General features: G+C 35.8%; 3 protein-coding genes across 5 annotated transcripts in view; 2 read left to right on the forward strand and 1 right to left on the reverse strand.

Moving 5' to 3' along the window:
* Window positions 1-8,720, reverse strand: part of fam184aa (family with sequence similarity 184 member Aa) — a 29,860-nt gene extending 21,140 nt beyond the window's left edge. For both annotated transcript variants that reach the window (XM_016476833.1, XM_016476834.1), the window contains exons 1-6: window positions 8,229-8,720; window positions 4,250-5,104; window positions 3,018-3,153; window positions 2,567-2,748; window positions 1,543-1,728; window positions 408-530 (exon numbers count right to left, since the gene is read on the reverse strand). In XM_016476833.1, coding sequence (XP_016332319.1) covers window positions 408-530; window positions 1,543-1,728; window positions 2,567-2,748; window positions 3,018-3,153; window positions 4,250-5,104; window positions 8,229-8,429 — 1,683 coding nt within the window. In that variant the 5' untranslated portion in view covers window positions 8,430-8,720. The remainder of the gene's footprint in view (window positions 1-407; window positions 531-1,542; window positions 1,729-2,566; window positions 2,749-3,017; window positions 3,154-4,249; window positions 5,105-8,228) is intronic.
* A 2,454-nt stretch (window positions 8,721-11,174) lies between these two features.
* Window positions 11,175-20,374, forward strand: LOC107680798 (synaptotagmin-like protein 2). 2 transcript variants are annotated; one of them, XM_016476847.1, is made up of 17 exons: window positions 11,175-11,525; window positions 13,378-13,523; window positions 13,798-13,861; window positions 14,000-14,045; window positions 14,322-14,361; window positions 15,078-15,436; window positions 16,070-16,715; window positions 16,927-17,012; window positions 17,101-17,118; window positions 17,200-17,304; window positions 17,843-18,015; window positions 18,183-18,285; window positions 18,369-18,530; window positions 18,678-18,753; window positions 18,867-18,966; window positions 19,595-19,800; window positions 19,926-20,374. In XM_016476847.1, the coding sequence occupies exons 1-17, from the start codon at window positions 11,398-11,400 to the stop codon at window positions 20,072-20,074; spliced, it is 2,607 nt and encodes an 868-aa protein (XP_016332333.1). In that variant the 5' UTR covers window positions 11,175-11,397; the 3' UTR covers window positions 20,075-20,374. The 2 variants fall into 2 exon arrangements, with proteins under 2 accessions (XP_016332333.1, XP_016332334.1); XM_016476848.1 differs by lacking the exon at window positions 17,101-17,118 and having other exon boundaries at window positions 11,176-11,525.
* A 1,009-nt stretch (window positions 20,375-21,383) lies between these two features.
* The window catches only part of gja1a (gap junction protein alpha 1a), a 3,796-nt gene continuing 2,523 nt past the window's right edge, over window positions 21,384-22,656 (forward strand). The window contains exon 1 of the mRNA XM_016476804.1: window positions 21,384-21,589. The gene's annotated coding sequence lies outside the window, so the exon portion shown is untranslated. The remainder of the gene's footprint in view (window positions 21,590-22,656) is intronic.

A 22,656-nucleotide genomic window follows, 5' to 3' on the forward strand; every position in this document is an offset into this window, starting at 1 on the left:
TAAATAATATTTTATATATATATATATATATATATATATATATATATATAGTGATAAATGAAGGATAATTACAAGTTGTCATATTAGGCTGACATTGGCAATATTAAAAATTACAATTAGTGTTAAATATAATAAAATATTAAACAGCTACTGCGGAAAAAATATGAAAACAGAGTTTTTGAAACATGTAAATTGGTTTATTGCTGGTTTAAGGTGGTTTACTAGCTTTGCTATTAAATTATCGACCAGTTCAAAATGAGGCCCACCAGCTACAAATGCAGCTGATCAACCATCTAAATCAGTTTGGTCTAGGCAAAAAAATGTACAATCTAAAACTAGCTAGTAACTACCTTTTTTTGAAGCAGAAAAGTTAATCTAAACAAAAATAAGTAGTTGTTATTCTAAACCTCTTGGTTGGCCATGTTGAGCTTGGTAGTGAGTTCCTCTCGTGTGGTCTCCAGCTGCTGTTGCAGGTGGTTTCTCTGCTCTTCCAATGACAGACGCCGGATATCAAACTGTTGTCTCATCTCCTGGGAAAGTAAATATAAAAATAAAACATCAGAAAAGCAGGCCATAGCAGGCCAACGAAATAAGAGGTGAAACCACCAGACAGTAGGACAATCTGCTACTGACAGATGGAGTCTTTTTCAATTGAATTACACAGGAGCTGTAAAATAGCGGTTTTCAAAAAATAAAGTGACATGATTGTTATGAGATGACAAGAAGATTAGTCTCAATATTTGTTGTGATTGAGAGCTGTTTTTATGGAGGGCCACAAAAACAGTGGGAATAATATCACTGTCACATTGTCATCACTGCAATGAGAAACGGCTGTTTGCATAATCAACACTACTCAACGAGGAGCAGATAATATAATTTGGCATAGCTCTCAAGGTTTCAATAGATGATTTGGGAAAAGTGCCAAAATCCACCAGTCGTTTTTTAATAAGACTAAATATTCATATTCTTAATTTGTTTTGTATTAAGACTTTGCAGTTTATTTTTATTAAACAGAACACAGAGAATAACAAAAATCAAAAGAGAACACAAGGGAGTGAATATCTCATGCGAAAATGCTAATGAAGCAAAAACTTAAAGCTCATTGTAGATCTAAATTCATATAAACAAATATTCATATTAACATAAAAGGTTCACCCACAAATTAAAAATTGCTGAAAATTTATTCACCCTAGGTCCGTCCAAGAGATGAGTCTGGAGAAATTTAGCATTACATCACTTGCTCACCTGTGGATCCTCTGCAGTGAATGGGTGCCATCAGAATGAGAGTCCAAACAGCTGATAAAAACATCACAGTAATACAGTCCATCAATCAATGTCTTGTGAAGTGAAAAGCTGTGTGTTTGTGAGCAAGTGATATAATGCTAAATATCCAAATTTTGTTCTGATGGACAAACAAACTCATCTACTGTACATCTTGGATGGCCTGAAGGTGAGTAGATTTTCAGCATATTTTCATTTTTGGGTGAACTATTACTTTAAGCACTAAATCCATTGTTAAAAAAAAAAAAAAAAAGTTCTTACACTGAGCAACTGGTTTTTCTCTCTCTCAGCGGCACTGCGAGCACCTTCCTGCTGGACTCGGTGTTTCTCCTTGAGTTCCTCTAAGGATTCTGCTTGGCATTCTTTCAGACAGGCCATTTCCTCCTCGTATTTGGCCCTGATTCGCGCCAGCTCCATTTCATAGTTCTGCTTTTCCTCACAAAGCGACTGCCAAAACAGCACAGCTTCATTTACACTTTGTCAAGTCTCAATACCTTGTTTCGAATACCATGATAATTGTTTCCAATGGCAGTGACTGATTTCAAAATACTATTTAGCAACAGTTTGTGTACATCATATTTGGCATGTATGATTACATAGTCCCAGTCTCAAGGGTGTAACCAAATATTCAAGATTAGGAGAGACTAAAATGTAAAAATCAAATAATCTGTCAATGGAAAACCCTTATGCCTTTATTAAGCAATAATCTGAATATTGGAGGGAATGTGTCCCTCTGAATGTCTATGGTGTTGCATCAATGTAACCTATTTTAGGACACTAAAATGTGAAATAAACTACTGTTCAAAAACTTGGGATGTTTTGTTTCTGAAAGAAGTCTCTTATGTTTACCAAGGTTATTTATTTGACCAAAAACACAGTAAAAACAATAATATTGTGAAATATTATTACAACTTAAATAACTATTTTCTATTTTAATATATTATAAAAAGTAACTTCTTCCTGTGATGACAAAGCTGAATTTTCAGCATCATTACTCCAGTCTTCAGTGTCACATGAACCTTCAGAAATCATTCTAATAAGCTGATTTGGTGCTCAAGAAACATGTCTTATTACCATCAGTGTTGAAAACAGTTGTGCTGTTTAATATTTTTGTGGAAACAGTGATCTTTTTTTCAGGATTCTCTGATGAATAGAAAAACTTACTTAGTAACTCCAAACTTTTGAACAGTAGCAACACTTTCTGCAAAATCAATAACTGCTTCCAAACAGGTTTTTAGTCCTGCCTCCCGTCTGCCTAACAAAGAAAAGGTGAAAATGTATTTACCTTCTCCAGGCTGAGGACCTTCTGATGCTGTTGTTCTTCCAGTGTTTGAATCTGTTTCTGAAGTCTCTCTCTCTCCTCCTCCAGCTGTAGGATCTTCTCCTTCAGGCGGTTCTGCTCAGAGCCCAGGTCCCTGATAGTGGCCTCGTGGCTCATTTGGGTCGCTTGAAGAGAGCCTATCTGACCTGTTAATTAAGTACAATGGGGTATTTTGTTAAATTAATGCTTCCTCAAAAATAAATATGGCACATTATTTGTAGACATGAAGGAGTCAATCACAAGCATAAAAACTAAGTAGAATTCAAGTGAAATTCAGGCAAAACAGAGCTAAATCCATCTCTGCCAAGCTTTCACAAAACTGCAACCTCTCTAAAAAATCTCTCACACTGCAGCTTGAGTGATTCAGTGCAATATGCTGAAGAAAAATGACATTTGTTCATGATATTATTCTCACTGGCTTTGTGAAGGATTTCATTGGCCTGCTGCTGAACTCGATCTCTGCTTCCCTCCAGCTCATATTCTGTATCTTTCAGCTGCATCACCCAAATCTCTCCATCCTGTATGGCCTCTTCCAGCTGCTTGTGTAACTCCTGAAAATAGGAAAAATTACTTTTTTGAGATGCATTAATATTTTTAGAAAGCATCTAAACTCACAAACTCATCTCAATGATGTTTATTTACATTTCATTATATGCTGTAAATTGAAAGTACCCAAGACATTTTGTGTTTCTTCAACTATGGCCAATTTTGGCCCTGTGTACTCTAAACACACTTTTTACACTCATACTTTACATAATTTGCCCAGGAACAATGTCCAGTGTACATATACTGTATGCATCATGTCAGAATTCTGTCATTTTTGTTGCTTCTGAACCATCATGAACATTTTCACAACTGCCTAATTCCCAACACATCTCAGGTTATGCATTGTGTTTAATAGCATTCTGTAATGGAAATCACATTTTAAACATAATGGAATACATAAGCTGCCTCTTTTTCCTTGCTACGGCTAATAGCTAGAATCTATGTATTCCAAGTAAACACAATTAAACAATATTTTCACACTTTTCGTGAAATTACAATTTGGAAATGCACAATATCTTTATTTTCTTTATGCATCACATTTTCATACTTTGTCTCATGACATTTTTTTCTTCTTGTAGACAAGTGCACTTTTGATAAAAATACTAATAATTTGCTGAAAATTCAGCTTTGACATCACAGGAATAAATTACATTTTAAAATAGAAAATTGTAATAATATTTCACAATATTACTGTTTTTACTGCATTTTTAATCAAATAAATGAAGCTTTGGTGAGCATAACGACTTCTTTCAAAAACATTAAAAAATCTTACCGACCACAAACTTTTGAATGGTAGTGTACATTCACTTATTGTTTAGATTATAGATATTAAAATGTGTAATATTTATGATAGGTTTCCTTATTTAGATTGAAATTCTGTGTCTGGGAAAAGGATAAAACAATAAAATCTACAATAAAAGGCATATTAAAAGTAATAAAGTTAAATTATGAAGACATTTCCAAGACATTTTCAATATGACTGTAATATAACAGAAATAAAACAGTTCTGACAGTTCTAATAATCAACTCAATAAGAGTGCCTAGAGTTGAAGAAACACCCTTTAATGAATCTCCATGTACTGAAAATGTTCAAATCATTACCTTAATTGTGACTTCTGCATTGTTAAGAGATGCCTGCAGTCTGTTGGTCTTGTCCCTGCTCTCTCGCGCCTCATCCTGAGCTCTGTGGAGTTCAGCACGGAGCTTACAAAGGGTCCTCTGAAGAGCCGACTCTTGCACCTGAAACTCCTTCCTCAGTTCCACCTCCGTCCTCTTCCAGGCCAACAAGTTCTCTGTGGTGAGCTGCTGCGTTCGCCTCATGGCCTCCAGCTCACGTTCATAGAACCCTTGAGCCTTGCTTAGCTTGGCATCGTACTCCTCTACCAGCCGGACTTTGTCCTGCATCAACTCCTCCACGCGCTCCATGAGCGACTCCAGCTCCGTACGATGCAGCTCAGCCAGTTTCTCCTGTTCCAGGCTGGAGGATGCACTCTGGTTCTGCTGGCTTTCCAGCAGCTCCTGAACTTCCTGTCGGTGGACCGACTTGAGCTCCTCCAACACCCGCCGTTTCTCCTGCTCAAACTGGGCTTGCATCTGACTGAAGGAGCGCAGCTTCTCATCGAACTCGTGCCGCATGTCCTCCACTTCACGGGACATGGACACCACACGTTGTGTGTGCTGGGCCTCCGTGCACAGCTGTGTGTCCTCCACGCGCTGCCGGTACATCTCGAACTCGGCCAGCGCTTGGCGCTTCATGTGTTCGTGCAGCTCAACGGACTCCTCCAGGGACTGCAGGCGCCGTTTCAGGTCAGCCTCGTCTCCAATCTTGCTCTTGTAGTGAAGGATCTTCTCCCGAGCCTCGGTCAGGATGTGCTGAACCTCCTCATCGTGGGCCTCCTTCAGAGATTTGATGGCATCTTCATGCTCGTCGTTTTTCGTGTTAAGGGCGTAAATGACCTGTGAGAAACATGGGTGATGAAGAATCAGTTTTTATACAGCTGCAGAAATTGGAAAATGTTGCATCATTTCTAGACAGCCTATCTGTCTTTCATCTCATTCCCTCTAAAAACTGGTGAATAAGTCAGCTGTCAGCACCCTTAAAATCCGTGATTATGTGATCGGTCTTCATGTTTACTTAAAACAGCAGCTGTAGTAAGATTTTTGAGGTTATTTCACATCGAATAATCCACTTATGAGTCATTTTTAAACTTTAAAGCTCATAATATTAAGTATTGGCAGATCCAATCACAGGGCAGCAAAGTATGGTATGGAGGCCAGACCTTTCTTTCTTCTGTGGAACACACACACACACACACACACACAAAGATATTTCAAAAAATTCTCAGTGTTTTATTTGTTCATACAATGAAAGTTGACCCCATTAACTTCCATTGTTTATAAAACAGTTGAAGCATTCATTAAAATATCTTCAATTGTGTTCCAGAGCGGACACACATGTTTGGAAGTACATGAGGGTGAGTAAATGATACTTTTCACAGTCGATTAATCACAAATAATTAACACAACTGTTTTGCATTACAAGTTTTTGGAAATGTCATGTTTAAATATGCAAATAAGGCATTGTCTAATTTAATATGCACTGATTTGCATACATTTCCAGAACAGAAATCTGAACATTGGATAAAGCCAGGTTCAAAATTCTTGTTTAATTTTGTTGACATTTTAGTGTTAAATACAGAGGGGATTTTTTCTCTCTATAAATCAGAAAATATAGGTCAAGAGCCATAAAAAATAAGCTTTTAGGCATAAAATGTTAAATATATCAGGTGAATGATATATGAACAAAGCCCTCTGTAAAAACTGTAAATCACAAAATATAGTCAAGACTCAAGTGCCATAAAAATAAATAAATTTTAGGCATAAAAGGTTAAATATATGTCAGGTGAATGATTTATGAACAAGCCCCTCTGTAAAAACCTTCAGAATGTAGATAGGAATTAAACTGGAAAAACTGGTCTACATAAGTGCTGCTGAAGTGGAGATTTCTGGCTCAGTGCATGAGAGAAAAACACATTTTGAGAAAATGGCATTTAAAGATATGTACTGTATTTGAAATCTACAGGTGCAAACAGATACAGTATCATAAAATAAACACTTGTATGTAAATTTTGGATGTTTTCTTTCCACTAGCTGGAAAGAAGGCAGGTTATGGAAGGAAAATAGCATAAAATCTCAAAACTGACCAATGCATGCCTGTAGTGTCTTGCTTAAAGCCAAGAAATATTCCAATGCCAAATGTGTCCATCTTGCACACCTCAATAACTGTCTGGCCACCAAATCAGACATAAGAAAATTTCAACAAACCGAGGATAACCGCACCAGGCCATACAGTATACACCTCTAAAGTGGCATAAAAGGGAGGAAAAATCATTATGGATCCAACAGACCAAGGACACAACTTCTTTTGACCTCTGGGAGGCACCACAGGGCACTGGCAACCAAAAAAAAATTATTTCCACTGGCCATTTCAATATAGTGCAGTACCCTCTTAAACATAATTAGGCAACAAAGATGTACATTATGTAAACAAATATTCATATTTATGCTATTTCAATACACTATATCCATTTTGCACTTCCCTGTACAAATATTTTATGTGTATTTTTAGACTAGAAGTTTTCATGTATTTTCTTGCATATATAATATATATTTAGAGTGCTCAAAGCTCCTGTAAACCAAATCAAATTCCTTGTATTTCTATAACACTCTTTCTGATCTGGACCAAACTCTTAATTTAATAAACAAGTGTCAGTATTAAAAAATTCCTTTTGGAGCCAACAGTTTTTCCAGCCAAGCATTTCATAATCATGACTCTCTTTTGTTGTGCTTAAGAGTTGCACATCAAAGCAAGCCGCCTTCACTTGCTGCTCTCGCGCTGCTGTTCTCCTTTTCATCTTTAATTGATTCCTTTCTGTCGCATCCATGTTATTAACATACTTTAAGGATGCCCTACTGTAGTTATGCAAAGTAGCTCTACCTAGATTAATTAGTTTATTAATACGTTCCATGTCAGTTTCAAACTCATAAAACTGGATTTTCCTGAACAAAGCTCCTCGTTTTCTCACCATAACTTACCATATTGAAGAAATGGATTAGATGTGAGTTTAAATAAATTGTTTGGCTGGAGTCAAAGAAACTTCAAGGGTACTTTTATAGCTCAAAAACATACCTAACATTTAATTATCATGTTTATACTTCATGACTTTAGATATTTTTTTAGATATCTATTTTTTTAAATATATGAATATAGTTTAAGGTTTTTTTATATTTTAATTTAATTCAGTTAAAATGTTTTTTATTTGTGACCTTTTTTTATGGTTTACAATAATACTATAGCATAATAACCTTGGTGTACACAGTATAGTTCATTTCATTTAGATTTTTTTTTTGAAGTTTTTGAATATATAGATTTTTTTACAATGTGTTTTTGTTGTGTTCAAGAAACAGAAACATTACTAGAATGAATACCAGTCACATTTCTGTGAAATGCATGCCTACTTTTGGTAAAATCTTTTAAAATATCAGCATGTTAGAGTTTCCTTACATCCAAAAAAACATATTAAAAGCATCTGAAAGGAAATTGAGAGGTTAAATATTGTTATTGTTTTCACACATCTAATTCTGGGACCCGAAACATAAAAACAGTGAAGGCAAAACACGCAAGGTCTTGAATCCAAAGAAAACATTGCTCTCATGTTGGGCATAAATTACACAATCAAATTAAATCAGAGGTAAAAACTAATAAGGCATATGCACTTTTGATAAATGTGGATGTTAATAAACTAGACTGATTATTTCTGCATTAAAGACTCATTATGTAACATGCCTTGCTTAATTGTTTTTGTATAAATTAATCACAGATTAAATACAGCTAGCAAATTTTGTCTGGGATTATAAACACATTTTTGCAGGAAAAAAACACTGAGGTGCAAAAATTTCAATATGTAGGGCATCTTCTCTATAGGGGATAATACGGATTAATGCAAAATCCTGTTTACAGTATATTCATATTAAAGTTGAGATAATGTGATCAAAATACAAGCAATGTGATCATACCTACCTTAGTGAGTTGTGCTATTTTTTTACTCATCTTCAGGTGCAGATCTTGAGTGTATTCCATGGTCAGCGCAGATTCGTAGAGTAAATGGCTGGATGTGGAGGATGGACTGGTGCCTGATCCAGAAGCAGCAGCAGCAGCGGGAGAAGAACTGATGCTCGGAGCAGCGCTGTACGGCGGCTGCCAGCCCGTCCCCGTCGCCATCTTCACGTACTGTCACGATCCCAAATCCCTCGCAAGCAGCTAGGTTAAGGATGGTCCTGCGCCATCAGTATCCCTGTCATCCATATGAATTCATGTAAACCCATCATGCTGTTTCTCTCTACGTGTCGATCAGCGACTGTTCACCTGACTCGCCACACAATCAATATTTTTAGCGTCTGATATTAGCGCTACGTGACAGATGTAGTTGTTATTGGTCTACATCAGTCAGTCATCAATAGCGGGAGACGAATGACAACGAACTGAGCGCTACAATGTAACACTCGAGCTTCATCACATGAAGGCAGATTCACGCACAGTGGCAGACGCAGCGCGAGGAGAGAGAGGGTTGTAAATGACGTCAGAGCAGTACGGTTACCTCACAAACAGCTTTTCTGCTGCAGATACGTGATTTAAATACAAACGGGCCTATGAATTATCGACAAGAAATAACACGAGCAAAGACACACCAACAAGTGTAGTTTGCTCATTTCAGGAGTGATGCGTTGTTAGATGCGTTGTATGTCTATACAGGCAATAATATTATACAACGTATAATATAATATAATATAATATAATATAATAATATATTATTGTATCGTGTATATTGACTATATTCTTTTATTAACATTTTTATCATTTTTTACCCGATTAATATAATTTGTTTTAGTTGTATATACATAAAATATTATATATTATGTTATATCATATTATATTATAGTGTATACGAAGTATATATTCTTTATTATTGTTTTTAATAATTTATTTGATTACGATAACTCATCTTTGTTTTCACTATGTAATTATTATCTGCACTACATTAGGTATCTGAGACTCATTACATATATGTGTGTGTATGTATATTATTATATATATATATAATGCACACACACACACACACAAAATATATAATATATGTATGTATATATCATATTTTTTCTCTTAATATATTTTATTTGATTAAAATAATGAAAATATTTTCACTACAAGTATCTAAGACTCATTATGTGTATTATTATTATATTAATTATTAATATATTATTTAAACACACACACGTTCTCAGAATGATCTGATCAGCAGACAGATTTGATTTATCAACGAAACCTCAAATCACATATTCCTTTTTGAGACCTATGTGCTTTTGTTGAGTATTTACTGCCACCTACTGGTGTTTCAGTGATATGTTTTTCCTGATGTTTATACGGTGGCCAAGAAGTGCAAAGCAAATCACAATTCTGAAAACAAAATAACAAATTACAAACGCAAATGCAAGTCTAAAAAACTAAATAACAATTCAGAAAGCACAACAACAATTCAGAAAACATTATAACAAGTCAGAAAACACAATGACAAATTCGAAAACAAAATAACAAGTTAGAAAACACAACGACAAATCCGAAAACAAATGAACAAGTCAGAAAACACAACGACAAATCAGACAAACCGGAAAAGGTAGGTATAGTTTGAGACAGCGCCATTGGTTTGGGATTACTCACCGCTGACTGGACGAGACATCTGTCAATCAACGTATACAGGGAAGAACCAGCCGAAGAACAGCAGAGTCGAGATTACAGCAGAGCTCTTATTACTACCTGTGTGATATTCAGGAAATGTTTACAAGACATTGCAAAAGATTTATCTAAAAGGTGTGGTGTAGGTCAACATTGTGCTTTCAGCAACATACCAAAGTCAACTGCTAATGCACACCTATAAAGGATCCTAGAGATATAAATTTTGAACTCTGAAATTATTGGTTGTCTTCACAAGATGCCCTCCAAAATCGCAAAGCGTACATTAGTATGTCTTCTCATCTCCCGTGTGAAAACTCAAACAAAACCAAATAACAGGAAACCAGAAACATTATCATCAGAAGAAAGATGATATAATCTTGTCATCTTGACATTGGTAGTCTTCAACCTTTCTACTTCCTCTTATTTGGTCTGTCATTTTCACACAATTTTACAGCAGAAAAGCATGTTGGAACATGAATTAGGTGTGTCTTCCAGCACAAACAGCACATTGCTTAATAGTTTTATGTCTGGATGAGGAAAAATAAACAAAAGTATTTTTATTTTTGACTCATAATAATATTTTTTATGAATACATTTCAATGTTATTTTGTAAGTTTTATGTGTCTTTTTTTAGTGGGACTCATAACATTAAAATATATTTATATACATGGGGTGCATAACAATAATAAACAACAAAATAAAAGAGACATTATTACTGAATATTAAAATGCAATCATTTTATAAATAATTAATAATTAGATTACATTAGACTAGATTCAACTTTATTGTCATAATGCAGAGTAGGCTACAAGTACAGAGAAATGCAGTTAGCATCTAACCAAAAGTGCAAGAATATAGTGTCTTATATACAGATAAGTGCAGAGTAAGTGAAGCTATAACTTATAGTATGTACAGTGGAGTTGCGATATACAATATTAAACAGAGTATGTACAGAATATAAATAGGAGTGCAAATGTAGGGTTATATGTACAGTATGAACAGCAGCAACGTAAGAAAAGTGGTTGTATGTGAAATAATATTGTTAGACAATGTACAGTCTATGCAAATATTATTATCATTATTGAAAACATTGATTTTCACCCATATTTGTTGTGGTTCAGGAAGCTAGGTTACTCCTGAAGGACATGGATTAACGGATTAGTTAAACATTAACTATTCTCAAACGGAATGTTGACAGATGACGTCACGTCGTGTTTTTTTACACTGTGTGAATGTGAATGATTGTTACACGCGCGTCAAAAGTGTAGCAACTCTCTTCCTCAATCACGCGAAATCAGCTGAACATCTCCGAGAGCTGAGGTTACCTGTGCAGGCGAGGATTCAGGATTGAACACGGGTTGACAAATTTCCGATTTGAGCAAAACGCGGTGGTTTGCAGGCTGTTTACCTTGGGAAAAAGTTCTCGGCTGCTGAAAAGCGCTTGGTTTTATTGACCAGGATGAAACAATCAAAAAGTGCACTAGAACTGATTGACTTGAGCTTTTTGTCTGCTGAGGAAGAGGCAGCCATCCGTCAAGTGCTTCTGAGAGATGAAGATTTAAAACGACTGGAGAGTGGACGAGTCAGGTGGGAAATGGTTGTTTGACCTACACTGCAGTCTGCAGGTTCATGTGGAGCTGTATTGTACAAGTACGAATGCTTACCAAGCACTGATGATGTATTTTCCTGTTTTTCCCCATAAAAGTTTTTAAGGAAGTTACTGGTTATTTATTTATTTATTTAAAATACATTTTAATTGATTTTATTTCTATTTAATTTTAGGTTTTATATATTTTAATTTAATAATTTAAAATAATTTATATATGTATTAATTAATTTATTGAAGTGTTGGCATTTTTATATATTTGAACATGTTGGTATTTGAAAAAACTATTACAGTTCATATACTTGGAAATTGCTAAATTTGATCCAAAACAGTCAGCAATGGTGTCAGTAGGCATTTGGCATGGTGGCACATTAAAATTGTAAATATGCTGCCATACTTAAGCTTGTTGTTATGATAAACTAAGTGTGAGCATCTGTTGACCTATATTTAGTGAAAATATCACGTGTTGTGCTTTTGCTACAGTCATCTCTTGATGCCGAGTTCACACTGCATGATTTTCAAACTTGTCGGATCGCCATTGTTTTCACACTGCGTTACTATCTGGGGTAGCATTCAGTTGCTGCTGTGTTCACATTGCACAATGGATCGGCCGACAGCTCTGTCTGGTCCGCAAACTACGTTTCACAACAAAACACAAGCGAGAAGTGATAAGGAAATAACGCGAGAACCCGCGTGCGTCAGACTTGAGTTCTCGAGCGAGACTGGAACTATTAAAAGTGACATGACATGTGGCCAAGTATGGTGACTCATACTCGGAATTAGTGCTCTGCATTTTTCCCATCCTAAGTGCACACACACAGCAGTGAACACACACACACCCGGCCAAATTATAAAATGTACAAATTATAAAATTAATTTATAATTTAATTATAAATTAATTTATAATTAATTACCTTGAACATAACACATGGTTTAAGTCAAAGGGATTGGGTGTTCTGCAAAGAGAGTTGGAGGTACCGGTAACTAATTTGTTACCTATGTCAATTTGTCACTATACCTATTTGTCACTATGCTGATGTTGTGGCTGGTCAAGCAAATGTTTGTTTGTGCTTGTTTCTGTATGATATAATTCTTCATATATCTATTGAAATACTGATATTCTGGTCTATAACTCCTCCCCGAACTTCCCTCCGCCCTGTATCTTGGTCTCTCATTGGCTGTAGGTCATCGCCGATGTAGTTTTCAGTCAGAAATCATTGCACACAGCGTGATTGTGAATCGGCGACAACTCCAGATATTTAGCATGCCAAATATTTCACGGGCGTCGGCGACGTGTCGGCGATTCCCTCAGATTGCGTCTTTGATAATTCACACTGAGTGATTGTCACTCGCGTGAACGAGCACCGATTTGCCTCCGATTTCAGGCATTTGTCGGCGATTTCGCAAAACCTGTCGGCGAGTGAAAAATCGGGCTAAAATCGTGGTGTGAACTCGGCATGAGGGTTAAGTGTGCTTACTTAAAGGGATAGTTCATCCAAAAAAGTAAATTCTGTCATCATTTTCTCACCCTCAATTTGTTCCATACCTATATAAGTTTCTTTTTCCTGTTGAACTTAAAAGAATGTATTTTATGACCGAATTTTCATTTTGGGTGAACTTTAAGTATGCTAGTGAACCCTAACTAGTGAGCCAAAGCATATGCTAAACAGCTAATCATATTTTTCCTAAATGTTGCCATTTTCATTTTGGGGTGTGGGAGCAATGTTTAAGTTATAATGACTTCTGCACATTTTCCAAAGTCTTTGGCCAAAGTATTCTAAATAGTGCATCTGTAGTATTCAGAACCCTGTTTGTGCTTTTATGACATATCAGGAAACTGAGGCAGTCAGTCCCTGACTTTCAACAGCTGAAGACTTTGACAGGTGAGTGGTTTGAAGAGCTCAGGGTCAAGCGATACGGGCAGCAGACAGATGTCACTGCAGTGGTGAGATCCTCCATGAGATGGAAGAAAACAGCAGGTATGCAGAGTTCATGCCATCCTTAATGAGCTGATGCTGTTATCTTTGAGTACACACAACACACCTGTCTGGTCATTTCAAACTTTTTTGCTTTCTGACTGAGTCATAGATACAGCATACTGTGTCCTGATTATGCCCTGCATTGCCCTTCGCTACTGTAACTAAAACTCCATTTCACTGTTAAGTGAATATGAACTAGGTGCATCTAGGTTTGAATCAAGCAGTTTTGAGTATGTCAGAACTGATTATATTTGCTGTTTCTTTTTTAACTCAGCTCATAAACCCAACCCGTTCCTGAATGAAAAGGAGGATCACAGCACACCTTCAACGTATTCAAAGTAATGGCCTTTATTTTACAGCGCTGAACTGCCAACCAAATGTATTTTGGATGGATTTTCAATATGTAAATTTTTCAATATGCCTGTAATATTATGATATATTTTTTAATATATTATATATATTTTTGTCCACTGTAGTCCATCAACTGACCCTAGATTAATTCATCCAACACTTAGTAAAGAGGTTTGTCATATTATATATTATATTTAATTCAATTAAATTCAAGTTTATTTGTATAGCGCTTTTCACAATACAAATCGTTGCAAAGCAGCTTTACAGGAAATTAAGTTTCTACAATATATTTAGTAGTAGCTTGTCAGTGGTGACTATGTCAAATTGATGTACATATGACAGAAATGTACGGTAAAATTCAGTGTTATATTTAATATTTAGTTTTTCTGTAAATATTTAGAATGTAAGACGAGAATTTAAATTTTATTTAAATTTATTTATTTACAGAGTTATCATCAATATACTGATGAGGACTTTATGGATGGTGGTGAGTTTTAATCACATGAATAAACATGGATTTTTTTTTTTTATATAAGTTAATCATTGAGGATTCATGAATGCTTTGTAGGGAATTACAATACCGTCCAAATCTGGGGCTGGTAAGATTTTTAAATGTTTTTAAATATGACTTATGATCACAGATCCTGCATTTATTTGACAAAAAAAGTTTCTTTTTCCTGTTGAACTTAAAATAATATATTTATGACAGAATTTTCATTTTGGGTGAACTTTAAGTATGCTAGTGAACCCTAACTAGTGAACCAAAGCATATGCTAAAAACAGCTAATCATTTTTTCCCTAAATATTGCTATTTTCATTTTGGGGTGTGGGAGCAATGTTTAAATATGACTCTTATGATCACAGATCCTGCATTTATTTGACAAAAAAATACAGTAAAAACAGTAATATTATGAAATAGAAAACAGTTAGTTTAAATTGTATTACTATTAAAATGTAATTTTTATCCTGTGACATAAAGCTGAATTCTCAGCAGCCATTACTCCAATCTTCAGTGTCACATGATCCATAAAAATCATTCTGATATGCTGATTTGATGCTCAAGAAACATTTCTTATTATTTTCAGTGTTGAAAACAGTTGTGCTACTTAATATTTTTGTGGAAACTGATCATTTAGTATTGTGGGAGTTCGATTTGGTGATATTTTGGTCATAATTTTCAGTACAAATTATCTGTGTTTACAGAGGCTTCATCTGCTCCAAGAGTGGCTGGAAGAAAAGAAAAACTACGAGCAGAACTCAATGGCAATCATGTCCTCAATAGCACTGACCCACAACACAATTCATCAGAAGCACAACCCAAAGAGCTCTCTGGTGACCAAACAACTGTTTTTCCCTTCTTAAGTGCAGTTCAAGACACTAAACCCGAAAGAGGCACCACAAAACATGCAACAAATCCAGAGCCAGGGCGAAAAGTTTCACTCCCTCCAGCATTACGTAAAGACCAATCGTTTGAAGAGAACTGGGTGAAGATCTCCCTCGAACCGAATGCAGTGAAACCTATGCATGATGAAAGCAATAGTGTTGGACCTAAACAAAAAGAGGTAAAATCACATGTTGAGAATACAGAGACCTTAAAGAAGCAGGACACATCAAGTCCAAACACAGAGCCTCCATCTTTAAATTGCATGGACCAAACATAATTTCAAATTGTATCTCAAGCTGAACCTAAAGACTTTAACAAAAATGTTCATCTTTCATGTTAAGAAAGATGTTCATCAACTGAGTTTCAGAATCAACCACAGACTTCCTTAGTTTTCACCAGTGAGAGGCCAGAATTGACTAGACACTCAAATCACGAAGGTTCAGAGGAGGTTAACGAGTCTACTAATGCTTTCCAAGATGGTACAGGCAGAGATCAGCAGTGTTCAGTTGAATGTACGTTTAGAGAGTCTGAGCGCGATAAACTGGGTCCCTCAGACTCTGCTAATGAGCATGATAAGAGAACGATGGTCTCCAGAGATATACTTAATGATGAGGCAAGTTCAGACAGGAAGAGAGGTGAGGGGAAAAATGTAAGCGCTGGTTTACTTGCTGAGACAGATCAAGTAGTTGAGTGTGTAGCTGGTGAGGAACAAATCAATAAGCATTCCTCTGCTGAAAAAGCGTCCCAAAGTCAGTCATTAAAATGGGGGATTGAAATGGATTCTCATGAATTTCCCTCTGACACTCTGCAGGGGAAAGATGCTTCCGGTGATTCTGCCGATGACCGACCAGTGGAAATGGAAAAGAAAACACCTAAAAAAAATGAGCTGTTGCACAATAAAACAGCCGATATAAGTGCAGTAGAAGATTTCAAAATGTCATCACCACCTTCAAAACCAAGTGTCAGTGACAAAACTGTGCAAAGATATCTTGATGCTCATGAAGATAAAGAAAAAATTAAGATAAAGTCATCAAATGATCAGAATTTAGCAAAAGACGCTAACAATACAAGTCAAGTTTTAGCAGAATTAAGCCAAGACTATCTTTCAATGACAGATGATGGGAAATTAGTGCACATTGTAAATGCTGGCGAGCACGTTGACACTAAACATAACGACAAAACTGCTGTTGAACCAATTCGACCAGCTAAACCTACAAGTGAAGATGTTGCTGGGCTGGGTCAAGGTTCTTCAGAGATGAAAGTTGAGGAGGACAATGCTGAAACCGAGCAGGGGATGAAGTCAGATATAGTAAGTGTTCTGGCCAGAGCTCAAAAGACAAGACCACCCGTCCTGCAGAAGAACACTGGTCTGGAGCCAAAGCAGGAGACTAGAGATGATATGGTTCCCACAATAGTCATTATGCCTTCTGAATCTCCAGATCCAACAAAAATGAAAGGTAACTGATTATGAGATCTGATATCACCATGTTAGCTTGAAGTGTGAAATCTGATTTCTGAAGTGCCCTTAAGGGCTGATATGTGAGAAAGACACTCCCTGTCTTGTTTGTCTGTTCACTTAAGCTCTGGTTTAACTTGTTAGATTTCTCCCGGTATATTCACATGCATGGATTTATATCTTAATTGAGCTTTATTCTTTGATTTCTTTAGGAAAAAAACATGGCGTGTCAGATCTAGAGGCTTTACTTGAAGGATTCACATCTAAAACTCCTTCCTACACTGCAAATGCTTGGGGGGTGAGTTACTGTTCATCCTGCAAATGTAATTTATACTGTTGCAGCACTTGAAATATCATTTCATCAATCCTTTTATCCTCCACTGCAGTGTGCAGTATTGATCAGAGTAAGTTGCTTGACTGTCAAATCAAATGTAAGCTTATGTTCTGTTTTGCTGTTTTTGTTTATATTGTTTTCTATGTCACAGGATGAAGGAGTTGATTCAGATGATGATGATACTTCATTGTCCAGCTGTGGGTCAGATCTCTCTAGCAGAAAAGGCTATTCGGCTAGCGCGTTGTCTCTTACTGATGTGAGCTGGACCTTTTCCATTTCTACTTTGTATTTTTAAAGATGTTTAAAGGCTTAGTTTGTCATTGCTTGTCCAAACTTGTCAATTATCTGATAAACAGTTTATTATAAGTAGTTCCAGCCCCAGATTTATGGTTGAGCCAGTGCTGGCTTGTTTGAAAGGCACCATAAAGCCGTAGCGTTTTAAGTAAATCAACAGATGTTTCTGCATATTAAACATCACAAAAATAATCTAAGCAACGAAAAACACATTTAAATAGCCCTTAAATAGTATAAAATATCTGCATTACATATTGTCATTGAATGTTGTTATGTTTTGCAGACTAGGATGTGCTTATGTCACATAAGGGCCGTTGTGCTCCAGTGGGGCGCAGGTTCAAGTACAGACTGTGTCATTTCCTCATCCCATATTCCCCTCTCTCTCCCACCCTTTCCTGTCATCATTCAATTTCCTATCCAAGTACAAGGCAATAAAAGTCCAAAATTAAAAAAGATGGTGTTCCAGAGATTTATCCGTGTTCCTTCCCCTCCCCCATAAGCGCACCGGTAGTTTGCTGAGTGTGTACAGCGACGCAGGGGATTTTGGGAATGTTGAAGTGCAGGGCTCTGTGGAGTTTGCAGTGATGTACAGCCCTGTTGGAGAGCTGATCATCATGATTGAACAGTGCCAGGATCTGGCCATAGCTAATCCACGTAAACAACGCACTGACCCGTGAGTTCTGAAACTAAAAAGAAAATCTGTACTAAGAAAATAAATGAATTAAAGCTATATATAATCTATCTATCTATCTATCTATCTATCTATCTATCTATCTATCTATCTGTCTATCTGTCTGTCTGTCTGTCTACCTACCTATCTACCTATCTATCTATCTTCAGTTATGTGAAGACCTACCTCTATCCAGACAAGTCACGTCGCAGCAAAAGGAAAACTTCCATTAAGAAACAGACTGCGAATCCAGTTTACGTTGAATCTCTGAGAGTATGTTTCTCTGTGACACTAAAATATCAAATGAATATTTAATATAACCTTGCATCTTATCTGTACTGTAAATCTCTATTCAGTACAAAGTGAAGCGTGAAGAGCTGCCGGATAAGACTCTGAATCTGTCCGTGTGGCACAATGACTCCAGAGGCAGAAATGTGTTCCTGGGGCAGGTTGAGATCAGTTTTAAGACCTGGGACTGGACACACGAGGCCCTCACCTGGTACAACCTACAGTCAAAGGTACACTGCCTAAAATGTTTGTGAAAAACATACTTTCAAATGATTTTGTGTTTAGGAACAGCCTGTACGTTCTTTCATATAAAGTGATATCTCGGTTCAACCTAGTTCTCTGATATAACAGAATATTACATTTTCTTTTGATTATAGACCTCAGAAAATCAAGAATCGCAAGAGTCTAATGGATTGTTATCAATTTCACTGAAATATGCCCCTCCGGACTCCGGTACAGTTTCAAATGTCAATGTTGCGTCTGTGTATTTCATATCATTCTGTATACCTAAGTTTAGAAGTGCAGCTCATGACAAACAAGCTTTAAAATGTGTTATTTGATTTCAGGTGGGTCGAAGAACAGCACTGGGGAGATTCATGTCTGGCTGCGGGAGGCAAAGGAATTACGTCGCCTGAAGCCTCAGGGAATCGATTCATTTGTTAAGTGGTGAGGGTGTGCCTGTCATCTGTTACGGACATGACTTTCAAAGCAGCTAAAGCCATTGTTCCATCTCTAACTCTTTCTCCCTCTCTCATGCTTCCTCTTTATGTTTTTTTTTCTATCCATATGACATGAGAAGAAAGGAAATGACCCAGATGACCCATTTCATTCATTTTGTTTGGTTTAAAAGATAAAAGATTATATACAGAACTAACTTCATTGTAACATTTTCACAAACTCTAGTCAGACAAATGTTTTTCCTGATGCAGTTTTATAGGTTTAAAATGTATTTATTTACAGTATTTTGTTTAGATTTACATAAGCTACTGTGAGTCAGAAAAAAAACATGACCAGGTCATATTTCACCCCAGAATCAAAAGAAAAAATAAGAAATTTTATTGTGCATAAAAATTCTCATTACTGTAATGCCTCCAGTCATTTCAATTAAAGCTTATTTTGAGATTACATTACAAAAAGTAATGTATTTTTTATTTTTTTTAATAATTTAACATAAAAACAAAATGAAATTTCTTAATCAAATTTCTTATTTCTTTCTTTTGATTTTGGGGTGAAATATGACCTGGACATATTTTTGACAGGTGAGATTCACTAATAATTTTGTTTTGTTTCTTAGCTACATTTTACCAGATACCAGAAAGAAAAGCCGCCAGAAGACTCGCATTGTAAAAAAGACGCAGGACCCTGTGTATAACCATGCCATGGTGTATGACGGGTTCAAAACTGGGGAGGTCAGTGAGGCCTGCTGCGAATTGACTGTTTGGGATCACAACACACTCGCCAATCAGTTTCTGGGAGGTCTGCGCCTCAGTCTCGGAACAGGTAACAAAAGCATTTCTTCATTGCAGCTGTATTTTGTACCTAATCTATATTTCGAGTCCTAATCTAAAAGCTGAAGGAAGGTTTCTTGAAGCCATTCCATTAACAGTGTCTCTCTTAACTTGCAGGACAGAGCTATGGCAAGAAAGTTGATTGGATGGATTCGATGAATGAGGAAATTCAAATATGGAAAAGAATGTTGGCTAATCCAAACAGCTGGGTTGAGGGAGAGCTTCCCCTGAGGTCCTCCATGACCCCGAGGAAGTTAACCTCCTGAGGCTGTGGTCTGGAATGTTTAGTTGCAAAAGAAAAAGAGTTGTTGGTTCCCAAGACAAACTAAGCATATTCGATTACCAAGTCATTTTCTTCATTTCAGCCCTTCTCTCAACAAAAAAGGATATTTTCTGCAAACAATACAAAGAGTATATTATGTTGAGAACTTAGTTTGAACATCAGATATGACTATTAGCTATCGAGAGTATATATGGAATAGTCAATCATGCTTAATCATATTAAATAATTTATCCATACATAGAGATGTGATTGTTGTGATTCATTTTAAAATAAACAAGCGAAATAAAACTTTTGAAGTTGATTGTTCACTGAAAAAACGATAGAACATGCTTTTTAAAATGCAAATGTGATTAGCATTTATATATTCTATAGATTACACTGCTATATTAATTTAACTTTTCAAATGCATATAGATAGATAGATAGATAGACGGATGGATGGATAGATAGATAGATAGATAGATAGATAGATAGATAGATAATTGTTACATAAATTGACATTATAAATGCAGTTTACATGAATTTACTTATTACTTAAACTTATTTTGCAAAAAGTAACTGAAGAACTGATCTGACCAGAATGTTGCATTCGCTCGTTCCAAGAGTACCTTTCGAATCTTCTGTCGTCATGGAAACAGATGAACTGGAACGTTCCCCAGCATTTTGAAGGCCTGGTTGCGTCTGTGGCATGTTGCTGATTCTACAGCAGATGGCGGTATTTCCCGCTTTCATTGCACTCCCTCATTCCAAGACATTTCCTACCAAAAAATATAACGGAGATGGAGAAGTTCTGGAAGTCCATAAATTTGAGTCAGCTGAAGTTTAACTTTCCCCCTTCTGACTAAGTCCCTCCGACGGATGGGATGAGGAAACTTTCGCCGTAGGAAAACTCATTTTATATCGAAACTGCTTATTTTGGGTAAAGTTGTCATTGATAGATAGATAGATAGATAGATAGATAGAGATAGATAGATAGATAATTGTTAATTGTTACATAAATTGACATTATAAATGCAGTTTACATAAATTTACTTATTACTTAAACTTATTTTGCAAAAAGTAACTGAAGAACTGATCTGACCAGAATGTTGCATTCGCTCGTTCCAAGAGTACCTTTCGAATCTTCTGTCGTCATGGAAACAGATGAACTGGAACGTTCCCCAGCATTTTGAAGGCCTGGTTGCGTCTGTGGCATGTTGCTGATTCTACAGCAGATGGCGGTATTTCCCGCTTTCATTGCACTCCCTCATTCCAAGACATTTCCTACCAAAAAATATAACGGAGATGGAGAAGTTCTGGAAGTCCATAAATTTGAGTCAGCTGAAGTTTAACTTTCCCCCTTCTGACTAAGTCCCTCCGACGGATGGGATGAGGAAACTTTCGCCGTAGGAAAACTCATTTTATATCGAAACTGCTTATTTTGGGTAAAGTTGTCATTGAAATGTTACAAATAGTTATCGTAATTGTCAAGACGTTTGGCGGTTTTAGCGACTTTCCTGGTAAGAAACATACTTTACAACATAGCATTTAGTCAACATGTATTGGAAATATGTTAAAACTTAAAAGTTGGTAGAATACAAACGGTATAGGCCTATATTTGTGTATTTAAGCATGTTTTTGTTTATTAAATAGCGTCGTTTGTTTATAGTCTGGCACTGGATAGTATATAGTTTAAAAAATATTTTAGTAGGTTAAATCTGTGATAAAGGTGTTAAGCCTCAGAAGTTTGTTTTCTAGAAATACTGTGTTTTTGTGATTTAAAAAAATACTATGCATAAAAATATTTTTTATATATTTTAAAAAATATTTTATCCTTTAGTATTTGGGTCATTCTACAGAAACGTCCACTTTTGGTATGGCAAGATGTCTTAAAATGTATTTCTTTTTTTAACATTTAAACTTAGACCACATTATTAGATTGCCTTTTGACTTTATGAATACACATAAATGACAGCTTAATGATTTTTTTATATTTTTTGTGCATTTATTTAAAGACCACATGTACCATTTTTTTGTCACTGGTGTTACTTCTCTGGCAATTTTAAAGGTTTTTATGAAATATTATTTCTAAATTTTTTAGTACATGTAGTCAGAGTTACAGAAAAATAATGATAATGCAACAAGTAAGGAGATTATGTTTTGTTTATTTTAATCAGGTTTGTTAAAAGTGTGATTGAATGATGTTAGTTCATTTGCGCAACTATGTATTTGCTATAACAATGAAAATATTTGTAAAAACAGTTATAAACAAGTAATGATGCAATCCTTTACATCTTAACTCTTGAGTGAAGCAGAATTCAATGGATGTAAAATTATTATCATGTCACATGTGACACATTTTATTTAATGTGACAGAAAAAAAGTATCATGTCATCAGTGTGATTTTTATTTCAAAATAAATGATTTTTGTTAAACGGTAACACCAGTGACACAACTCCAGGGGACCACTACTTTCATTATATATTTTATAATATTTATTTGGCATTTTGTTTTTTTTATGTCATTTACATCATATATTTGATAGTTATGAATACATCATTGTATTTTAAATGGTAGAAAAAAACTG

Source organism: Sinocyclocheilus anshuiensis, unplaced genomic scaffold, assembly GCF_001515605.1.
Source record: "Sinocyclocheilus anshuiensis isolate Anshui unplaced genomic scaffold, SAMN03320099.WGS_v1.1 scaffold869, whole genome shotgun sequence".
Lineage (NCBI taxonomy): Eukaryota > Metazoa > Chordata > Actinopteri > Cypriniformes > Cyprinidae > Sinocyclocheilus > Sinocyclocheilus anshuiensis.